General features: G+C 37.6%; 1 protein-coding gene across 3 annotated transcripts in view; it reads right to left on the bottom strand.

The window, feature by feature from the left end:
• The window catches only part of LRRC28 (leucine rich repeat containing 28), a 52,332-nt gene that overhangs the window by 19,832 nt on the left and 15,408 nt on the right, over window positions 1–17,092 (bottom strand). For all 3 annotated transcript variants that reach the window (XR_008489255.1, XR_008489256.1, XM_054387855.1), the window contains exon 6: window positions 1,248–1,454. Coding sequence is in view for 1 of the 3 variants with exons in the window: in XM_054387855.1 (XP_054243830.1) it covers window positions 1,248–1,454 (207 nt within the window). In the remaining 2 variants the exon portion in view is untranslated. The remainder of the gene's footprint in view (window positions 1–1,247; window positions 1,455–17,092) is intronic.

Here is a 17,092-nt window from a genome sequence, read left to right as displayed (position 1 = left end):
ACAGCATCTTATCTTCACAAAATTAAAAATATTCCACTTCCTGTCTCATGAAATGGAGTTCAAAATCAGAGAATTTACTATGGGGTTTTTTCATTAGTATGGTGGGTTCTGGATGATGCATCCTGGAAAACTTGTCTTCTCATTTATATAATGACATATGTAGGGACATAACTAAAAGACTGTGTCTGGAGGCATGATTTGCACTTACTGTCCAGCAACATAAACTAAGAAAATCAGAAAGACGATAAACTTCTTTAAAGACTAAATTGCTAGTACTGAAAAACTTAAGTTAAACCTATAAAATGTAATTAATTCAGAAATTATCTCATTTTTAGCCACCTCCATTTTCAGCTTCTTTTCAATGTGATTATCAGAACTTCATCTGCACCTAATAAACATCAAACTCTGTACTCTAGAAAAATTGTTAGTGGCAATTCAACTGACATGATAGATCTGCGTGACTATTGACATGATAGGTTTGCGTGCCTATTTCAGCAGAGATTATCTCTTGGCAGGGCTGAAAGGTAACAAAGGCAGGGAAGAGAACTTGCTTTTCACCAACAGGATATACAGTCCGCAGATATCAACACCACAACTGCTTCCCACAACAAACTACCACATACTGACTGCACCTCCTATTCTTGAAGACCTGCTTCCTCACTTCCAGACTCTGACAGGGCTGAGATAAAGGCAGATAAATTCTTTCCTGGGCGACTAAGTGGAAGTCTTGATGGGTGCCTACACACACCACAAACTAAATCTGGATTATATGCAGTATCAATATTCCCAATGATGAGACATAACTTTTGTGGAATTGCTGGGATTCCACAGCAGGTTTTAAACCCTAGCTGAAGAATCTTAGTTAAATCATCAGATCTAGCAAACAGAAACAGATCATTACCGAAACTAGTGGAACTCAGATTACATAGTACTGTATTTAAACACAACATCATTTAAACTTTTTTTCCCCTCAGTTAGCTATAAATAAAGCCGATTTGATAGCGGACCTATTACTTTAAAACAGACATGAAACCGTAGCCTGCTTTTTGGTTTACTGACTTAATTTCTGACCATATTGTTGCTGTGACAACTCCAGAAACACAGTTTGTAGGGACCACCAAAGAAAACAACCTGTTGCATTTTTTTTATTGCTGGTTTGGGGGGTTATTTCCCCTTTTGAAGACAGCAAGTTTGTTTTCCTATGTCTTCTCTCTCCCACCCCCAGCCCAATGTCTGCGGTGACTCACCAAGTGGCAAAAATGCAAGGCGGTTTCCAGCCATGGAGAGCTCATTGAGGCTTGGTAGTTGGCACAGGTGGCGGGGCACATACCACAGGTGGTTTCGGTCTGCAGTCAAGTACTGCAGCGAAAGGCACATGTGCAGCCTTTCAGGTAACGTTATCAAACGGTTGGTTGAAATGTCCAGTGTCTGCAGCTCCCTCAGGTCACCAACTTCTACAATCAAAACAGGACACATTGAGAGTTACTAATACAACTATTTTACTAGCAAGACCACAAAAAAAACCACCTCACGTCAATTGAAAACAAAGGTCATTAGTTAGCTGTGCTGCTTAAGACACCTTGCTACCAATCTGTGTTCACAGCTGATACTAATCATCTCCATTATCTTTTTATTTCAAATCTTTTTGATGAGGAATGGTTATCAGGTAGTATGTTTAAATAGGAGATCTCTCAAGAAAGAGCATTTCTTAACTGTGACAATTACTGCTGTCAAACCCCAAACAAAACACATTACACAGCTCACTGTCAGGACAGGTGTTTTGCATGTCCCTTAAACTCATGCAAATGCAATTATTTTTTTAAAACAGATGAGGGTGCAATGCTTATATCCACCTTACTTAACATTCTCTTGCAATGAGACTTACAAATACATGCATAGCACTTCTTGCTTAGTGACAGCCTTTTACCAAGCATGCTTACGAACAGCCCTGGCTTGATAATACAATTCAAAAGACCTAGCTTACATTAGAAAAGGAATTTTTTAATAACCTGTGAGTGATATGGTTAGGTTATACTGTAGGAAGATATTACAATAAGCTCTAGGTTGCAATAGTATAATTTATTTTTTTCTTAATGAAGTAAACAAATGAAGGTCTTAAAAATCTGTAAGATGTGATCACAGAAGTAGCCTCACTTGTGCCACAGAGCGATCACCCCTGTGTTTGGCCTGTGGGACCAGGATGCACTTCTATGAGGACTGACAATTGTATTAAGTAACTCTACAGGTTCTCTCTTGGATTATTTATTCCTGCATGGTTACTCTATAAACTGGATAATTCTATAAATCATTTTCCCCAAATATGGAGAAACTAAACAGTTTTACTTTTTTTTTTTTTCCAACACATGACAACAGTGGAATGGACAAAGTGCTTGGTGAATTCTTACGGCAGTTCTCAGCATAGCAGAACCAAATGTACTTTGCTCTCAGCTGAATGAAACCAGCTCTCACATCTGAGAGCTGCTAAAACAAGATTCACTAGAATTTTCTGCACTGAAAACACCAGACAATCTACACAATCCACAATCTGCACAATTTACAGCTCTATCACCCAGGCTTTTTTTAAAGCTATAAATAGGGTTACACTGTTTAAGTTAAACAGAACCTGTTGTGTCCTGAAGCTCTCTCTGCAGCAGGAGCTAGAAAATTCACTATTCCCCAAGCTCTTAGGTAGCATCTTATACACTACACGTGAAGAGGAAAACAAAACACTAGGTTCATTTCAAGTTCTCTTCTATACAATAGGGAAAGACATGGCAAATGTGATGGTGACCTTGGGAAAAACTGCTTTATTTTCAAGATTGGAAACATGGAAAAAAAAAAAGGGAAGTTATAATTCAGTATCAGAGTTGTTCATAGAAGTCCTAATGATACAAATTGTGTGTACACATTTAAAAGGTGTTTCTACCCACTGCAAACAATCCCAGAATTAACTATAATAATAAACACCATAGTATATGCATCCTTTTATAAAATGTCACTGACAGAAGCCACTGCTATACACAGGTGACTACATTCTTCAAACTCTTAGTTTTGATGTCAACAGGAATCATGAGCTTGTTTGGTCTTTAGGGTTTTTTGGGGGGTTTGGGTTTTTTAGTTTGTTTTTTTTGGGGGGGGTTTGGGGTTTTTTTATTACAAGACTGAAAATGAATGGGAAAACCAAAATAATCACCACTAAATAGTAAGAGACCACCATGCAAAAGAACTGCACTAGAACTTATTTCTAAGGAGTTTTATATTCATCACAAACAAAGCCATATGCTTGAAAACAGTGACAGGAAAAGAGCCACCTACGTTTGGCCAAACCACTGACCACGTGCGTCAATAACAGACCTAGCTATTTTCATGCACTAACCTTTTTCTCTGCCACTAAAAACAGTTTTCTAATTCAGTTTAGGTCCAAAATCCCATAAATGTTACGGTTGGCAAAGATGGCAGAGTTTCAAAGGCATTGCTAGAATGATATGTTTCAAATCTAAGAGGAAACAAAAGTATTCTCACTTTATCCTTCATCCAAAAAACACATACTTGACCAAAATGTCATCCTCTCTACCTTAAAGTTCCAATGCATACCAGATGTAAATATCTACTTTCAACATACATGGCCGTATGTTACAGGAACACCCACTGACCCATGATGAAATTAAAAAGTAAACCAAACAACTTAAGTGCCGTCAAATCAAAGATATAATCCTCAGACTCCCCACCATAGTGTTAAAAACTCATTTTTTAAGAACTTGCTTAGACACTTACTAATGACACTAAATTGGTTACTATCTCATTGAAGCAAAGGAAAACCATGAAAAGAAATAACACAAGATATCAACTGTCCATGAATAAGCTTTTCAAGCTTTTACTATTATTCATGCGTTAAAAACTCACAACATATATATACTGAAGAATGCCTTCACCAACAAACAATGAAAGACACAAATCTCTCTTGCTCTCACCTATCGACCACTAAGCCATGTATGAGAAGTGGACTTAGAAATTGCTATTCCCAAATAAAAACAACTGACAAAGAAGGGATCCCTATTCCGAGGTTTTTTCTCCCTTGCCTCCAAGGATAAGAAACAAGCATTAGACATCACCATTAAACCACAACGAGAAGTTCCAATTACATTTAAATGAAATTCATAAATGTATCATTTAAATTTTATATTAGCTCTAGGAATAACACTATCAAACTCAACATGGCAGAATACTGAGTCCCATTTTGATATCAGAAGCCAGAAAAGTATCCTCAGTAGCTTTGCCAAGCCTCTAACTGACAGACTTGAGTTTGGACGTTCCTGTGATGGTTGTTGAACCCAAGTGTTTCAGCCATGTCCATCTGCACAGATTACTGCCTTCATATGTAGCTGAGCAATTCTGTGGCTTGGCCATATGGTACAAACGTGTTCATGGTGCAGCACACACCAAGCAGCTGACAGACACTAAATCCACAATGCTGCCTTACCTCACAAGAACTTAAATACAGACTTATACCCGGAGTCCTGCCTGTAGCCTTGTGAAGGTGGTTTCAGTGACACAGACATACACATAAATACCTCAGACTGTATGCTAAAACTGCCAGCACTTGTATAATTAATTCATCTTTTTCATCCTTGATAATATGAAGATTCAGAAGTGATTACTGTGGCTCCAGAAAGTAGCCTTTGAATGCACAGTAACAGCTTTCCCAAACACTTGGAAAAAAGGACAAAAGAACTGTCAAATAGGTTTGCTTCAACACAAACAGAAACAGATGTGTATCTCTTTCAGTGCAATCTTGAATGAATTTCAGGACATTTCCAAAATTACTGACCTTCTAACAACTGAATTTGTATAAACACACCTTGCATCAGGAAGAAAGGAAAAAAAAAAATCTATTTCTGAGTCAAGTGGTTTAAATGCCCGTTTTGAAAATTAATTCCCATGGTTTTACATAAAGGAAAAAAATCCATCCGGAAGCAAGCAGCCTATACAACATACAATAATTGCCAAAGACAATTCAAACTTCCTTAAATTTCTAGGGCTACAGGCCTCACTTACTGCATAACTGAAAAATAGCTAACAGTTTTCTTTACATTTCAAGGCCAATCCCATCTTTCTGTGTTGGGCCATAACCCAAAATCTCCTTCAAAGATATATGAAGCACATACACAGTTACATCTGAGTGTATGGAAGGCATGGATTTACTTTAAATCAAATGCTAAGTCTTTCCATCCAAGAAAAGCAAAAAAGGGGACAGCAAAGGGCTACAAACCTACCTGCATGAGAATGCACCTCAAAGCAGGATATTAAGAGAAAGCAGAGAACCTACAAGGAATGGAAAAAGGGACTGATCAGCAAGGAGAGCTGGCATTTAGTAGTCAGGCTGCAGAAGTTAAATGAAAACTGCCAGGAGGCCAGGAAAATGGGAAGTCACAGACAAACAAAAGGTTTCTCAACAAGAAATAAAGAACAAGAAATGAAGAACTAATGTCAACAAGGGCAGAAATTAGGAAGACAGACCAAATATTAAATCAGCTTTTTTTTGCATCATTTTTTCTGTAAAAATAATGCTGTGAAGACAGAGACAGAATACCTCATGGAAACAAGGACAAAGCACTGAAAATTACCACATCCACTACTAAAATGACATAAGGCTGCTTAAATATTTCCATCCCAGAATACTGAACAAAGGGGTTATATATCAAAATTGCAAGTTCAGACATGAGGATTCTCAATGAGTAAGACATTTTCTGGGATAGCAGCCTAGAGCTGAGGAAATGTAGAACCTGTGTTCAAAAAAGCCCTGTTAACGTGAACCCAGTACTCTTCAGCATCTTTTAACAATTGTTTTAGGGGGAAAGAGCAGCCAAGAGTAATCAGTGACTGGAACTTAAATAGATGGCAGAACGAAAACGCAACCCAGATCTTTCCAAATGTAAATCATGTTACACTGGCTTGTCTTTCTTGGATGAAATTTCTTGGTTAATGGCAACACATGAGTATCACATCTCATGGCAAATTACTGCAATGGAGAAAACAATACTAGCAGTGGTGTTCATCAAGGGTTTACTTGTTTAGAATGTCTACCTCGGTTTAAAAAAAATAATACAACAAAATAGGTTTGGTCTACTGTCAACACAAGCACCTAAAGCACAGCTAACATGATAGAGAACCAAATTACCATACAGGAAGAAGAGTAAAAGCTCTTAGACTTAAGTGATTGAAAGGGAATGAAAAAGCCAGCAGAAAATAAGCATGATATGAAAGTGTTGCAACTCAGGCCTCTGCTTGAAACAACGAAGGAAGCGAAGGACTGGCTATACTGGTTCACCACCTGAAGATAATGAGCCACCAGTGAAAACAACTAATGCAACTCCTGTATGTAGCTAGCACTGTATTAGGAGCAAGAAAGCATGTTAATATACCTCTGTATCACAGGCAATAAATAATGAGGATCTTGCTGTTATCATACAAACGTTTACATCTACCGAAGAGTTCCCATGTAGAGGCAATTCTCTCTGCTGCCTGCCATCCATGCGGCATGTCTGTGTTCCAAGGCTGCAGAACTCTGTACTAAAAATCATTGCTATATAACATGGAGCAATGTTTTCCAGCGTGTGATACCCAGAGGGACATACTCTTATGAATTCTTTCAGAATCCAAGTATTGTGATGGTTCGCTGTGACTGTGAAGCACTGGACCTCATGCATCAAGTGATCCCTCTCTATCCTGGGGTCAAAAAAGAAAGTTGTTGTTTCAGGAAAAGAACAAACAGTGCTAAAACTGGCTACCATACTTCACCTTTGAAATACTGTTTTAATCAACTTCCATGAATGTAAGTACAAGCAGCATCTTCCTACACAGTGAGTAAAAGCTGCTTCAGGTCTTTCATACACAAAGCTTATTACCTGTCCCATTGGAAAAAAAGGCAAGTCTCCATACACTGATGTGTATTTAAATTGTGATACTATTTATCAGTTTAAAACTGTAATGGACAGGAAGTAAGTTTAAATCACTAAGAGCTTGATGGAAAAGATCCCCTTTAAACCTGCTCTAGGATGTCTCAGGAGGACTTAAATAGATTTTAAGATGGTTAAAACATATTAAATAGCCTGTTATATATTGTATTACATTTACTGTCCTACCATGCAGCTCACATTTCATAGCCTATAAAAATTAAATTTTCTAGCAAAAATTGGCACTTATGATAGGCCTGTGCCATCTTCAAACAAGTAAGTTTGACCATAACTGAAAATTGGTATCATTAGATTTAAGGACAAAGAAAGGAGGAAGCAAATTGAATCACATTTACATTTTGACACTGCTGTATGCAGATCTCTTACCATATTGTGAGAAGGCTTGAAAAATGTTCTGTTTCTCCAGCCTAACAGACCTGAAAGGGATTTTTATCTTGTATTTTCCCATGTATGCTAATAGTTGCTTAATGCATTAAAAAAAAAAAAGAAAAGAAAAAGAAGTGACTGGAAGACACATCATGATACTTCAGTAACTTTTATGTATAACCTGTTTCTAAATAAGGTGCTGAATATGAGTTCAAACCCATAAATTTCTACGAAAACAGCCTCTATCTCAGCTGATGAAACTTGCAACTTTTACTTTATACACATGGTTGGATTTCACACACATATCCTGGTTGGAAAGAACAGAGAAAAATATTTTCTGGGGCAGGATTGTCTTTGTGAATGAACAGTTATGCATGGAACACCTTAAAGATGTTCCCACTTCATAACTTCACCTACGTCAGCCAAACTATAATGACTCTTCTCCAAAACATTTAAGCAGTAGACATAACCCCAGAACCACGTGAAAAACACACACTACTACAACCTACCCAAATAGAATAATTTTTCCTCAGCCTTGCTAAATGTCACATGCAAATTTAGTACCCAATGTTATTTTGTAGCATCATTCACAAACAAAGGTGAGAAAAGTGGCTTTGTACTGTCTACTGTAGCTAAACAGTAATTTCAGTTCAGCTAAAAGCAGCTGAAAATAGACATCAGTCATGAGGGTCTCATTAAGTCAAACTCTTCTAAAGGTCACTGGTTCCCTATCTTTTACCATAATTGAACTCATATTAACAAAACTGGCAGCCTTCTGCATTTCATGAGTCTGGCATTCTGTGCTTTCCTTGGTATCAGCACTGAAGTATCAGGCAGGGAGCACAGATCCACGGTATTTATTAACTTGTGCTCCCTACTTCCCCTCAATGCAGGTTTGGAATTCCATTTCATTCCATAATTTAATGGTCTCAATAAGAACAATTAGAACAAATAATTGGATGTGGGTGAAAGGGCAAGAGGAATAGAGAGGAGAAAAAAGTTTTTTATGCACAAAGGTAACTCAAGGCCGTGCAACGATCAGGTTTGCTGGGTTTTGGGTTGGGTTTTTGTTTGTTTGGTCGGTTTGGGGTTTTTTTTAGAAGACAATCTACCCTTTCATTTTGTTCTAGTGCACTCTGCCTGGGACTTTAGTGCCACACAGCAAGGTACTATTGCTACACAAGTAAGTAATAGATTTGAAATTAATATATTAATATTATTCTATGGTTTTATGCAATGATATCCCAAATTTTGGACAGAGGAGCCAAAATAAAGTGAGAAGAGACAGAACGGTACTTTGTCAAGTGCACTGCATGAAAAATTCTGCTAGCACCTTACTGAAAAGTCTTTTACATAGGAAGGGATATATTTTTCCTGTTGTCTTTCCTTTTAGGAGCAGCTGTTTTCCTTTTTCTGGGTGTTCCTGGGTGATATGCAAATAAACAAAAGCGAATGAATAAAGCATGAGACCTGGTTCTCTTGTTTTGTTTGTGTCTTACCATCTTTACTGCTGCACATCATCTTCAATTCCCTGTGCACTAATATCACTAAGTAGAAGGATGGGGAAACTTCCCACCAAACAAATTGTGCATAAAACAAAGAGCTAATAATATGAACTCAAGGTGCCAGCCACCTAGAGATGGCTACTTATGTACTCTGCTTTGACTAAGTACAACAAGCCAGTAATTGCCTGAAATTAAGGCAAACAAAATGAGCATCCCAGAGAGAGATTAAGAATAGCTCAGGAAGCCACAAAGACAGGGTCAGTCCTGGCTATAAATTTTAGGTCAGCTTTTTCGTTTCCGCTTCAAAGGAAAAACTTCAGATCCACACAAGGGACTGGTCTCTCTGACAAACATAGATTAGCAGCTCCTAACCCGTTACTACACTACTGTCTAAATAATCCAAGCAAAGACCTAGCTGTTGTGACTGTTGCTATCAACTATTTCCAACCAACTGGAAACAAGTGCATCTTTCTTTCTTTTCTTGAGGACAGTGGCTTGGGTTTTTTCCCCTTCCTGTCCAAGAAATAAGCAAATTTGTAATAAAAGCAATAAGTCTAGGTTAGATTACTTTCAGTGGAAAAGTATTATACAACATCAAGCCAAGTTATGCTCACTCATCTAATTGTTGGGAGATACTAAAGAACCCTCTCCCCTAAAGGTCAACTGTCTCCATAACAAAAAAGTTCAACTACAAATTTGAGTGCAGTGAGGAAAAGACTTGAAGGAAGATCATTAGTTTGGAACTAGGCTTCTGGCAGTGGAGTCACCATATTTGTTTTTCAAAGGAATGCTATAATGGATGGGATTGTCTTAACTGAAGTCCTATGAAAATAAGAGTTCTACCAGGCCCCCGGAGTTACTACAAATTGTGACAGTAATTACAGGGGAGGGACTGGCTAAATACTGACAGAAAATGTTTCCAATATAACAGAGGTACACCTTTTTCAAATACAAACAATGGATTTGGATGCCCTTTAGCAGCAGTACCAGGAAGTTCTCTTGCTCCTCCTTACTAGCCCAGCTCATTTCTATTGATCAGTGCCTGTGCAGCCACCCTGTAGGCTGGTTAATTCACCAGCTGAGAAGGGCAGGCAGGAACTACTATAATGATGTGGTTACTACACATGAACCAAATAGTAAAATTTTCTAGCTAAGGCTAACACTAGAAAAAGAAGATATCTGACTTAAAATAACACTATGTCCTGATTCTCAAAACACTGAGAGCAACTGCAAGAAGATACTGCTGTTCAGTGTTTCAAATCAGCACAAAGTAGCCAAGTAAGGCTGGCAATGATACTCCAAACCCCTCACTCAGCTATTACTGACTGCATTCTTTTAGCAACACAAGTTGTCTTAGTCTTTAAAGCTTTCAAACATTAAATAATTATCAACTGGAGTATACTTGCACTTGCTTGGTATCTAAGGCGTCCATAACAAATAACAATTTAATGCAGATTTGGACAACGCTAAGTCAAACATGGGGTTTTATTTTAAGTACTACTGTAATAAAATTAAGGTAACTGCAATACAGCTATCAAATGCTCTGTGTGTGCCATGAACCACAGGCAAGTTAATCTGACAGAATACCTCCAGTGTTGCACATTCTCTATAAAGGCTTTCTCCATTTAGATTTAGCGTCAGTAAATGATGCATTTTATTTTGTCTCAATTTATTTAACAGACTAGATGAGTAAAAGCGAGGATACTGATAATATATAGTATTTTAACTCTCAAAATGATATGTATAAAAGAAAATTATATTTGACCAGCACGGTAAAAATAATTTTTTTCTGTTGCACAGCACTAATTATTTGTGTTTGTTGACTTTCAAAGACTAAATGACTTTGTCCCCCAAGCCTCACTAAGCACTCAAGTCCTACTAGTATTTGCTTAATGCACAAGTAAAATCAACTACCTGTTAATAGCACTAATCACACAAGTTACAGAGAGCTTAGGGAAAGAAAAGCACACCAAGGGAACCAGAGACAAAAGTACCTTCAGATAACTTTATGAATAAAGATACAAGAATTTAATGGGAAAATAAGTTAAACTTTTACTACCCAACTCTAAAAATTACTAAAACTAAGCATCAAGCTCTATTTTTTCTTGTCACAAACGTTGATTTGGTGCAACACAGAGGAATCTCTAAAATTTCCAATTAGTAAGAAGTTTTACAGGAAAAATGAATAGCAAGTTAGTTTAGCCTAGTTAACATGTAATTATTTTTCAGAAAATGAAAAACCTGAATAGATTCCATGAACTAACAACTACTGAACTTTATGAAGGGGATTGCAGCCGCATACTGCCACAGCAGATACACACTATTAAACTTTTATCAGCCTTGTTATAGTAGTGAAGGATACAATGAACTGAGTTTTCGTCATTTTTTTATTTTTAAATATTAGTAAAGGCAGTAAGCACAGACATAATCCTCCTGAAAAGCTGATTTTGCTTGTATGGCTAGATGCATCTTTACTTAAGACCCTCCTGAAATCAGTCAGTGCACCAAAACAAAGCTGGAGCCCTTTGGCAGTACAGCATACTGAAATCTGTTAAGCATTTCTAATGTAAGCCTGAATTTAGAAAACAGTATTACCATTTCCTTCTTCACACATCAACAAACTGCTGAAAATTTTCAAAGAAGAAAAGACCCACAGTTTAATACCTGCACATGACAGAAACCATGACTAAACACTATTGAACAGATTGTCTGTATTAAAGATGCTTTCAGACTACAGAAACACAAACATCATTTGTATATGAAACACATCTTCCTCACCATAGAACCAAGTCTCCATCTTGGAGGTTTAGTCTCAGCCTTGTCCGTGCACATCTGTCTTCACCTATGTGAACAGCTATTGGCCAATGTTTACAAGAAAGGCCCTGAGCATTTTAATACTCCCTTTGAGTTCAGTTTTGCTTTTGGGTAACGATTCTAAAAAGAAAGACTTTTACAAGTATTTTAAAGAGCATCTGTTCTGGAGTTTCAGAAGTGAACTTCATATACATCACATGTGCCTTGAACCAGGCAGTCAGTAAAGGCAGAAGAATTCAGTGCTTACAGATGAGTTACAAACCAACCTTTTCTTTCATTACTTTACTCAGGAAGTATACTAGGCACTATGGTCACTCATGTTCCATTTATTTCTTGGAAATGTTAACTCTCAATAGTAAGTGACAATTTTTGTAAGGCCAAAGTGAAAAGACTTACTCTAAGTCCCAAATTCATCCTCTCATGAAGACAGGCTAATACATGCATTGCGCAAGAGGGAGAATCTGCCCTGACAGCCCCAAGCTACGCTGCTCAGAACACCACTGTTGCCAGCTACAACAGACAAACCCTCCTATCCAACACCAAGGAAGAGGCTTTGTGGTGCTCTCGGTAGTGGATTCAGAACATTGAGGGAAGAAGTTGCAAAAGGAATGGCATGATGCCTTAAAAAAGTTACAGTAATGTACATGAATTTTATTTTAACGTAGTTTTCTTATTATGTGCAAATAAAGTTGAAAAAAATCCTTCTTGGGTTAGTTTTGTGGGGTTTTTTTAAGCACAAAGGCAAGCAAAAACCCCCACAATATCTCAGCACAAATCCAAGTATTCTACTGTAATAAACAGCACTGAAGACAGTTGTATAGCATATCACCACACTTTCTCACTTACAAAGATTATCAGCATTGCCACCAAGAATGTGGAGGGGATTTACCAGAGCTATGAATGGATCTGTAGAGCTCTGGAGCCCTCAAAGGTAAAATATAGAATTCAAGCACTTAGAATGGGGTTTTTTAATAGCCTTTGTGGCTTTTCAGATACCTTTATATAAAAAAACATTCAAGCACTCAGAAACAGACTACAACACAGAATTACATACCTACAAAATTAAACCTCTGTTCGTCTGCTTTTCTACAGCTTAGATTCAACCTCACAAGAATAGGGCTGACCAAAAGCAACAAAAGACCCTTCTTCCTCTGCTATGCAGTCAATAAACTCACATAAAACAAACACCACAAATGGAAAAATTATCAGAATTCAAACACAACTGCGGCCACTTCTAGAGTTATTTTTTCTGTGGTATATAACTGTGTCACAATGAATCCTCTCCACAAATCTCCAAGCCAAGTTTTCAAAGAATCAAAACATAAACCCCAAATAATTCTAGCTGACCTTCATTATTTAGGTCTGCATGCCAGGTCTAATCAGTTCTCACAAGCACATTCCACTTTTTAAAAACAGACTGTAGAAATACATTTTTCAAATGAAAAGGAACCGAATGCATTGTTTTGATGCTACAGCCTGGAGCCCTTTATCCAAGTTTTATCAAAGTATACTCTATCACTGATCAAAGCAGCAATGACAACTTAATGCTTTTTAAAGTTATATATTGCTGCATAAACTTCCCACTTTTGTCTTGTTGCCTCTGGCTCAGCATGTCATTGGGAGTATATTCAAAGGTCAAGAGACTTTCTTTCAGAAGCCCTCTGTTCTCAAGTGGCAGCTCTAATGATCGCAGGATTGGAGAGCCAGATAGATTAATTCCATCAGGGCTCTGTTCTCACATACCCTAGAAAATTCAGGTTGTAATTTCTCCTGTCAGATGTTTGAAAGACTACTTTGTACCTTACTGTATGAACTGTTTGTATGTGGCAGCAGCCATGTTACCCTGTTCCTGATTTTATTACCATCTGAAGATCTCTTCTCACTCTAGTACTGAAATCAAATCTCATTTTAAAATCCTTTCAGTTTAGCATTTTGCATATGCCATGTCACTGGCTTCAAACTTTTTGAAGCAAAGTATGCGAGACTTATATATAAAAAAATAAATCTGAATTTTAATCATTTACTGAAATATCAAATTTAATCTAGCATAAAAATATTATGCCATTTTATTTTTAATAAACTGTGCTGAAATTACTTGTACTTCATATTCCTTATTTAATAAAAGGCCTAAGAACATACAACATAATTACCATGCTTCTCCAGTTACACTTAAGAGCTCCAACATCTTCATAAAGTCTTAAACTTCAGATGAATGCTTGTCATGATTACTTAAAAGCACTCTCAACATCTTCAAAATTCTTGTTCACCCCCACAGACAAGAGGAAAACCCCTGGAGAAACAAGGCTTAGTGACTTGAGAAATCAAGCACTGCCAAAAAGAAGGAGCCAGGATTCAAGACGGAGTACCAAATCTCTTCACAATGGAGAATACAGCTACATCTGCTCCCATGCTCTCAGGAATGCACTGATCATCCAAGTACCTCACCATCAGAAGCAGCACTCAAACTCCTTTATCTTCTATCTATGAGCCCTTGGGGGGTACAGCTATCAGGGGGAAAGCCCATGGCCCAGAGCTTAGAAAACATACGTGTTCCTGCAACAACTTGGATTTTCACAAGTGGATCACAGAAAAGCCAGAAGCACAACAGGCTTGAGAGCACCACTGGTAATATTAGGTTGGCTCTTCTCTGCTCCATTCTGATTTCACCTACCCCTCAGCAGTTTTCTTAGAAATTCCTTTTCAGAAAAGGAAAGGAAGAGCTAGAGCAGGTGGGAACTATGAGTATGGGGCCAGGGGGACCCCTGCCGCTTTGATGTTACTTTCACAAGGATCTCGTGTGGAATATCAGGAAACAAATGGCAACACTGACCCATTCTCAGAAACTAGTTTCAAAGCACTCAAACCAGGTGTCTAGGACTTTGATGCTTCAGAGATCAAAATTGAAAATAAAAAACTGGGCAACAGCAGTTCACAGAAAGCCTTGCACTGATATATTCTTACCCTTTAAAAACTTGCTTGTTCTACCAGAAATACACTGTAATTAGAAAAGGTATTTTAGTGATTACAACTCCCATGGTGTCACTCTGACACACAGAATCATAGAATCGCTTTGGTTGGAGAAGACCTTTAAGATCATGAAGTGCAATCACCACCTAACTCTGCCAAGTCTGGTGATAAACCATGTCCCTCAGCAGCAGATCCATGCACCTTTTAAAACACCTTGAGGGATGGCGAATCAACCACCTCCCTGAAGACCCTGCTTGAATCTTTGAGAACACTTTCAATGAAGAGGTTTCTTCTAATATCTAACATAAACTTTCCCTGGCAAAACTTGAGGTCATTTCCTCTCATCCTATCATTTGTTACTACAGGTGAACATACCAACACTCACCTCACTACATCCTCCTTTCAAGGAGTCATATAGAGTGAGGTGGTCTCCCCTCAGTCTCCTTTTCTCCAGAGTGTACAACCCCAGTCCCCTCAGCTGCTCATCAGAAGACCTGTTGCCCAGATCCTCTACAGCTTCATTGCTCTTCTCGGACAAGTTCTGTGAGATGCTCTCAAAGCCTTTCTTGTAGTGAGAATGTAGTGAGATGTCTCTTTCTAGACATGTGATTGCAATATTACTTTCACAAAGACTCTGTGGCCTGCAAAAATATCACATAAAAAGGGGACCTTTAAAGGTCAATTTCTGACCAGACCATGTAACGATTTTCAATGAAATTAACAGGGTCTGAAACACTGATTCACAGGACCCTTTAATATTTCAAATTAAGTCACCAAAAATCAAGTTAGGGACATAGGAAAAAGTGTGATTGGTCCAAAAATCGCTGTTATTTTGCTAAAATACATAAGAAAGGGGGGAAAAAAATTACATCAGTAAAGTTATGTTAGAATTTTGAGAGACTTTCAGTGTTTAAGACTATTATTAGAAAATTCAAATACTTGGTCATTATGTTTTTGCTTCAATAGGATTTTAGCCTTTAATTTATTGACATGAAGCATCGATACCAGTTTCAGTGCGTCCTGGATCATTCTTCCAGATAGGTAATGACAAAAGTTGTTTTAAGGTCTGTGTTTTATAAAAACGCAGGTACTTGGAAAGGTGATGCACTGAGCCGTATCACAATTATCTTTTTGAACTAAAACCGTGCTCATTAAAATAGCTTCATTTCCAAATACTTTTTCCAGTGATTGCAATAAATTAGAACAGCAAATTTTAAGATGGAATTTTCTAGTACAATAAATCTAGTGCGCAAAACAATATTTGAATATGGAATTTCAGCATCACAATGAAAGGCACTGACGGCTTCCTCCAGCTGTTTCCTATTAGTTCTCAGATTAATGAATTACAACACAAACATACTCAGCACATGCATTTTTGAGAACCTGCTGTGCAATACCATAATGAGGAATACCACAGGCCATTGTTGAAAGAGATAGTTTGTTGGGTTGGTTTGTTTCTTAACATCATTCCTGCTACAGTTACAGGAAATATTTCACTTGCAGTATGTCCAATTGAAGCCTATGTGGAAGAAGTGTTGGAACAAAAGCATACATCAGAGCAAAATGTTAAGCTTCCAATATAGCTCTAGATTATTTTCTATGTTTATAATATGGTTTTTGCTAGCAGCATTCAGTGACATTATGAACCTTCCACGGTATACTGAAAAATGCTGTATGATACTAACAAAGAGGCTTTTGGAAGCCCCACAATAAGGGGAGAAGTGGAACAAAAATAAGGGTCTGAAGACAAAGAAAGAATAGTGAGCACCTCTGTATATGAGATGACTCATTCTGACACAGTATACAGGTGAAAATATATAGGAAAAATTTCAGTTAACAAAAATTTCCAGGAATTCTTTTTTATTCTCTGTCCTCACTTCCCTCCCAAAAATTTAAAGCACTCAGAAGTACTAGTAGTCCTCCTGAGAATTTAACCCAAACCAAATGTCTGAGGAAGGCAGACTGTCATAAAATATCACAGAACCACTGTGGTTCTGTGATAATTAAATATATACCACTGTTTTTGGACATGCATGAAAGCTAAGCTGTAAGGAATACCACTTGTACAATAGACTACCCCAGGCTTTGGTCACCTCTGTTTAGGTCATAAAGTCCAACAACAAGCAGTAAGCATCCACATTGCCACTTTCTTTCTAACTCTTCAGAGATCACTCTCTGCTATGATTCTGTAGATGAAATTTTTCTTATTAAAAATTTCACTCCTTACTGGCTCTCAGGACAAGGCTGTTTATGCAAGATTAAAACATGTAAAAATCCTTTCCTCGTAGAAATCCAAAGAATGTCTTAAAGATACTATCAGGTATTTTTATTATTCTCCCACATCCATACAACAGAATTACTGATGCCTTATTAATCCAAATATTAAAAAAATCCAACACTTTATCAGGCAAGCACTAGTAAGTTTTGCATCGACACTGGTAAACATTAAATATGTATTTGTTGCTG

The sequence above is a fragment of the Indicator indicator genome, chromosome 16, assembly GCF_027791375.1.
Source record: "Indicator indicator isolate 239-I01 chromosome 16, UM_Iind_1.1, whole genome shotgun sequence".
NCBI classification, from domain to species: Eukaryota; Metazoa; Chordata; class Aves; order Piciformes; family Indicatoridae; genus Indicator; species Indicator indicator.
The sequence above is the reverse complement of the archived record's forward strand: the minus strand, read 5'-3'. Positions and strand labels throughout refer to the sequence as shown.